The following is a 7,201-nucleotide window of genomic DNA, read 5'->3' as shown; positions in this document are numbered from 1 at the left end:
TGTCTCTAATGATCCTCGGATGAATTCAAACACACGGGTACACTTTATATATACAGACATAAAGCAAAAAAGTCTACTGTTCTGTTTTTATTCGGATTCTTAAACTCAGTAATTAATGTGTCAATGATGCGCTTAATAAAGACACCCCCTTGGCTATGGAGAAAATTGAAATTGTTGTCATTTTTATCAACGCGACTAAAAGATAATTAGGAACAGCACTGCACTCATGGGCTGTTGAGAAATATTTGTTACGGATGATTTCTGTCAAGAAGTTAACAAATTAATAATAGTATCTTGCATACATCTAATGAATGGTCATCCTTCACATTTTAGATGACAGTTAAGATAACATTGAACAAACGACTGCCAATTTAAGACAATTCCTTGCTGGTAAAAAATTAAAAGCATGGGCAATTCTCTATTCGTACTACGTATCGAGCTCCGCGTTCTTAAGGTTGTCATTTTTTGGCATTTTATATTTGACATAAAAGTCACCGGGTAAAACGAATGCGTGCATGTATAGCCCCATTCAGAATGGATGATCCGAGTACTTACTGATCTGCTGACTTATATGGCCGACCTCATTTCAAAAGCGGTGCCGCTGGATCCTTTTGTTCTCCCCGCCTGCACACGCGCGGTTGCTGCCGGGGCCTGGCAATTAAACCTCGGAGCACATATCTAATCCGTTTAAAGGCGCGTGTAGAGTCGGGGAAACCATCAGGAATCAGCGGCATCGCTTTGGAATTGTGGTTGGCCATATTTAGTCGGCGGATCAGTAAGTACTCGGATCATCCATTCCGAATGGAGCGAATGTATCGGATACTTCTGTAATTCTCTCAAAGAAACTGAAATGAAGTATCGGTACCGGTGTTGGGGTCCTCATTATATAATCAAAAGCCAATCGTATTAACCTTGAAAAGAGGCATCACACACTCCTCCCTTTGATCAAGTTTTGCCAATTTATGATGGGTTTAGTTACAATTACGCGCGTAGCTTGTCGCTTTAATATATCAGCATCTAATTTTGGACTTAATTTCTTTTGTGAATTGAAGCCACGGTCTAACGAAGAATCACCATGCCGGCGATACAGCTGACTTCTCTGTGCAGAAACAACGTCTCGGTCAACTGAGCATCACATGTTAAGGACCAGTGAATGATTGACATTCTGGCGCCTTGCTCCATTGGTCACACACAGGGGTGACGTCACAGCATTGGTAGGTAACCCGGATGGAGAGGTAGTCGAGGTCACCACACGTGTTAGTAACTCGGCAAAACGACGTGCTGCTGCATTGGGACTAAAACACATAAAACATGTATACGACGAATAAACAAAAATAAATAGATAAATGACGGATTATTGAATAGATGAGAATATATAAAATAGAATAAAAACAAAATAAAATAAAATATGCAGATCATAAAATAGAAATTGAAAGCACATTTGAATACTCAACGATGTGCGGGCAGAGGAGAACATGGAATTTACGACAAATAAACTTATTAAGGGGAAAGTAAAACTGATGAGATACAGTAGTTAGTTTCCCACTGTCCCAATCTTATTAAAACCACTCGGTCACCTGCTTTTTCATTTTTCGAGGTCAAATACTGGTACAGCAATTCCATAACATGCATTGAAGTTTTGGCATGTATGTACATGTATATATACTATATACATAATAGTTTCGACTTACGTTGAGTTGGTTCAGGAGATCCGGGATCGGAATGCACATGTTCCGTATAAAATTGTACACTGCACAGACGCCCGTGACCTTCACCGTGCCGCGCTGGCAGTATAAGTACAGCGGCACGTGGGGTGAGCACGTGTAATCGCGCACGTGACTTCCTTCACACACTGAAATTGAACATCAGATTTGACAAACTATGTGAGATTTTTTCTTGTATTCAAGTTTGCAATTTTCAGTATCCAACATAAAGCAGGTAAAAATTTAATGGCTAAGTGAGTAGGTGGTTAATAAATGTAAGTTCAAATCCATAAATAAATCATTTGAATCGAAGTCGATAAATTAAAAAATAGATAAATAGTCTTCTGGACAGCTGAAACAGCAGTTGACCTACCTGGGCAGCGATGTGAGTTACAATTCTGGAACTCTACAGATGACCCTTGGCAACTTTGACCGTCTCCGACAGGATGGGGTGCCGTGCACGACCGAGTTCGCCCCCTGGCGCCCCCATCACAACTAGCTGTGCAGTCCGACCACTCCGTCCACTGGCTCCATCTACCGTGAACTGGAGGCATTAATTTGACTTTTTAAAAGATGATGGCGGTATGTGACATAACGTATGAAAACACAATAAAAAAAATTCAACAAAAACCGAAAGTCTGTTTATACGTTAAAGGCATAATAAAATTGTAACTGTAAAAAGCTCACCTGCACAAGGTTGAGTATTGCACTTGCGCGTTTGCGTTGTGTCAGGTTCTTCACAATTCCCGCAGCAGTCTCTGTAACGGGTCTGCACCCCTCCGTTGCACGGGCGGTCGCACTCCTCCCACTCGCTCCATGAGGAACAGGAAAAGTTGACATCTGGAAAACCAGACAATGGCTGCATTCAGAACAGCGGACTAACTAGTCCGCGGATCAAATATGGCGACCCATTTGAAAGCTTGCCGTCTCATCTCTTAACAAACACTGACTAGATTCCCGTGGGTATTACGGAACAAGCACTGAAGTGGGTTGGACATATTTGAACCGTGGACTAGTTAGTCCGCTTTTGTGAACGTACCAATTATAAGTTTAAATATATACTGACTAGGTAATACGGCAGAAAGTAAACAGAAAATATCCATGGACGTCTGATGTCAGTTTTAATGAATCGTTGCTACACTTCACTAGCTGATATGCCTTTACAGGGTTTTTCTTGCTCCTTTCCCCTTAAATCTCACTTGATTCTACCCCAAATCCCGAAACCTTGGTTGATGCCCATCGTCAGGGTGACTAAAACTGCAATTGCTGTTTTGTTTGGGTTTAGGTAGAGGAATGCAGTGGGGTCTGGAGTAGGGGGATACGTTTTGCGCTGGGTTGGGGCGGTGTAGTGTTGGCTAAGGTTGGGGGGGGGGTCAGCTGGGGTTGTTTATGTGCTGACACTAAAACCACCTTACCGGTATGACTCATGCGACAAATACAGTACCCACCTGGTGGCGTCGGTGGTGTCACCCGCCCGCCATACTCTTTGTCTACATGGAAATCCTCCAACTCACTGGTCGTTATTGGTTTAGTCGTGGTAGGTACATCAGGCACGATGTGGGTCACAGGTGCCGCGGTGAACTCCCTGGTTACAGACGGTTTGGCAGTGGTGGAAAGTGTACTACTTGTTCGGTAGGTAGTTGTAGCTGGCGTAGGTGTGATTGGCGTATTGGCTGTAGTTGATGTAGACGTTGTTGGCCTGAAGGCTTCGGCTGGCGTTGAAGCTGTAATTGACCTAGAAATTGTAGCTGCCGGAAAAGCTGTAGTTGGTGTAAAACCTGTAATTGACTCTGATATTGTTACTGGCGGAGACGCAGTAATTGGTGTAGAACCTGTAATGGACTTTGATATTGTAGCTGGCGGAGATGCTGTAATTGGTGTAGAACCTGTAACTGACTCTGATATTGTGGCTGGCGGAGAAGCTGTAGTTGGTCTAGAGCCTGTAATTGACTTTGATATTTTAGCTGGCAGAGAAGCTGTAATTGGTGTAGAACCTGTAATGGACTTTGATATTGTAGCTGGCGGAGATGCTGTAGTTGGTGTAGAAGATGCAATTGACTTAGAGCTTGTAAATGGAAGATAGCCTGTAGTTGGCCTAGTGGTGGTAGATGGCGTTGTTGTTGTTGTTGTTGTAGTTGTAGTCGTAGTAGTAGTAGTAGTTGTGGTAGGTGTTGTCGTTGTAGTAGTTGTTGTAGTAGTTGTAGTTGTTGGAGGTAAGGTTGCCGTGCAAGCAGATATCCCAACTGTGTCAATTATATCCATTAAACTCTCCGCATCATCGACATGGAAGGTGGCGCTTGGGCTGTCTTGGGCGATGGCAAGAAGTTCTTTATCATCCAGGTTTCCGACTCCCAGAGAGATGCTTATTATGCCACGTTTACCCAAATCGTAAGCGGCTTCACTTATGCTCATTTTACCTGGAAATTGATGGTTAGAATTCATGACACTTGAAAGGTGGTAATTCAAGCTTCGATTTTCTCTCTTTTCTTTTTTCTTTGGTTTTTTCTTTGAAGGGGAGGGAGGGTTCAATCTTTACCAGAGGCTAAAATAATGAGAATAAATGTATTGTAAAATAAAAAAAAACAATGTGCAATTTTACAGACAGTCAAATAGTACTACTTGTACCATCATTTTGGTAATGTTGGAGAGCCTACCCAATCCTTTGGTGCTGACACCATCCGTCAACACGAGCACCACTTGCGTCACTTCCGGTACCAGTCGAGCACCACTCGCCGGATCCGTGAGTAACTTCCGGCACGTCGTCATGGCATCCGGTATATTCGTCCCTCCACCAAACAACTTCAGTCGTTTTAATTTTGGTCTAAGCGTTTTCATCTCTTGATTAATATTGAAGTTGAAGTAAACTCTGGCAGTATGGGAGAAGACAACAGCGGCGTAGCGTGGATCGACGTCCAGCCCCAAGTTATTTACGCGTTCCATGAGGCTGAGGGTGAAGTCTATCACGTGGTCGAAGGCGGTCTTTCCGTCAGTGGTCTCTACTTCTAAACTTCCAGACGTGTCGATGGCAAGACACAGGTCAATTGAGCAATCTGATGTAGAAACATGGGGAGACTTTTATTCACTCTATTTTTTATTTCATTTTTTACCCTTTTCTAAACTATGCGCAGTATAGCCGAAAGTAATAGATATTGTGTATATTGTTATTTTACTGCAAGTCCATCATCATCATCATTATAATAATAATAATTATTATTATAATTGTTGTCGTTGTACAACCAATTATTATTATTATTATTATTATTATTATTAAAAATTAACTTTATTATATGCGACAAGCACTACAACACTGTGACGTTATAACGTTAACAATTGAGAAAGCATTTCTTAAATTACCTTTGATCGGTGGCCTGGGTGTCGTGTCCGGGAATTTTATTTTCTTCGCATGTGACACTGTCCCAATCACAATTAGTAAGCACCATACTAGCAATGCAGGCCCCAGCGTGCTGTGGAGAAAAATCATCATCTGGAAACAAAACCAATGCATATGATTATATGCAAGAAACACTACATATAATGAACGCAGCTACATTAATATGCATTTGGATTCATGTACTGTATGTATAATGTTCATGGAAAAAATATATCCACATTGTATAATCGCTGAAATGAAAGTTTTTATCCTAAGAAAAGCTGAAATGTATGTAATTAAACTGTGAAACCAAATACAAGTTTATTTAGATTACATGGCATTGCATGCATTATGATGCCTTAAAACATGGCCATTTTATGTTACCTTCAAATTTGTTGAGTATATCCTTTTTATGGCATATTTAATTCAGATTAAGTGTAATTACACGGTATTCAGGATGCAGGTGACTAATTTAACAATTACAGCTCCATTTATTCTTCATCTACTGACAACATTTAAGTTTTTTCCTCGTGCTCCAATGCGCATGCTTCGTCTTTGAAAAAAAGTAAAATGTGTACTAAAACTAAGAATTTTTTTTCTGATACCTGTTGGATTGGCAACAAAACATATGTACATGTAGATATAATATACTCTCTCAGTACAAGTAAGCAAAGATCAAGAAAACGACATCGACCACAGGCACGGACATGACCTCAAACTGTAGATGTCAACAACCAGGCTCATTTTGATGCTGTGCACAAGGCGTGCTAACACGTTGGTATGTGAGTGGAGATGAACGTCAGCGAAAATGGCAATTTTTTGACGCATAGCGGTCACATTTTATGCAGCTTTATTTCACGATTTCAGAAGACCGCGAGATAAGGCAGTTCAGCCAACATGTAACTCATCTAATGTTCCACACACCGTCTTTATCACTGAGATAAACCAATGATATGGACTTGATAATCGCAACAGGTTTTCATGTCATATGACCCAAAAAGCCATTTGCTTTGCTTAATATCCGAATAATCGAATTCAAATAGAATCTGCTAAGACTCTTATTTCAATAGGGCTCATGACTTAATTAAACAGCACCAATTCAATTATGCATATGCGCGTGCTTAAAACATTTCTAAAGGTCCTCCTGAATTCTTTATGTAATTAGTAGTCAAGATTCAGTTCATTAGCATGTTTTACCATACCTCTGCCTTATATAATCTGGCCATGTGTCTTCATTACAAACTTAACGACATACCTATCTAAAAATCCACTATTTAGATATACTGTACCTGTATGTGCCGATATTCGGCCCACACCATCCTTTTGAAGGACATAACAATTCGCTGTTTCTATAAATTCTTAATCAGTTTCGCTACTGAAAAAAATGAGGTTTACGTAAGAATAGAATAGACTCACCTAAGCTAACAAATCACCTGTGCCGTGGTATCTCCACAGGGACCTAATCAAGATCTGCACTTTTAGTTGACGACGACAAACGGTTTGGTTGTCTATACGGTGTCGATTAAAGGAAATTAAAGGCACTTCTACCATAAGGAATGGGTTTAATTATATTCTTACAAACAGCCTTAACATTGGTCAATGCGAATGGAATGAAGCGACGTCATTGCTTTTAGTTAGACCAAGAAAAATAATCGTTAAACTGGTGTTTTAATCGCACCCTTCGTCAAATGACACGCTTCCGACAGCGCATATAATGTACCAATCTTTCAAACGCGAGCAGCAAAGTATCATAAAAACAACAAGCCTGTAGCCAGCAATTTCAAAAGGGGGGTTCTTTTTCCGAAAAAGAGGACTTTTTACAATGAAACTTTTGTGCACCTATATCAATTTTTACCCAGAATGGACCCTTTCCTGATAAAAAGGGCGGTTCTTTCGAACGGTTCCCCCTCAATACTTAATCTCTCTTTCAGCACAGGATCATCATTGAGTACACCATCAAGCGTACAGTTTTCATTTTATTTCCTTTCAAATTCTAATGGAAAAAATGGTATTTTATTTAAAGAAAGCGGTGAAAATACCATGCTACAGAAAGCTTTGGGGAATAAATGCGTAATGTATACACATACATGTACAACATCGGTCACAATACACGCTGAGACTCCGGGTA

General features: G+C 40.6%; 1 protein-coding gene across 1 annotated transcript; it reads right to left on the bottom strand.

Annotated features, from left to right (window-relative positions):
• Positions 1 to 74: 74 nt before the first annotated feature.
• LOC106175339 (uncharacterized) lies at positions 75 to 6,763 on the bottom strand. The gene is made up of 8 exons (XM_024076734.2): positions 6,490 to 6,763; positions 5,058 to 5,187; positions 4,358 to 4,753; positions 3,152 to 4,120; positions 2,391 to 2,543; positions 2,077 to 2,247; positions 1,692 to 1,852; positions 75 to 1,295 (listed from the first exon to the last, which is right to left on the bottom strand). The coding sequence occupies exons 2-8, from the start codon at positions 5,185 to 5,187 to the stop codon at positions 1,140 to 1,142; spliced, it is 2,136 nt and encodes a 711-aa protein (XP_023932502.2). The 5' UTR covers positions 6,490 to 6,763; the 3' UTR covers positions 75 to 1,139.
• Between the last annotated feature and the right edge of the window lie 438 nt (positions 6,764 to 7,201).

This window comes from Lingula anatina, chromosome 8 (assembly GCF_051362555.1).
Source record: "Lingula anatina isolate TDL-2025a chromosome 8, LinAna3.0, whole genome shotgun sequence".
In the NCBI taxonomy this organism is placed as follows: Eukaryota; Metazoa; Brachiopoda; class Lingulata; order Lingulida; family Lingulidae; genus Lingula; species Lingula anatina.
The sequence above is the reverse complement of the archived record's forward strand: the minus strand, read 5'-3'. Positions and strand labels throughout refer to the sequence as shown.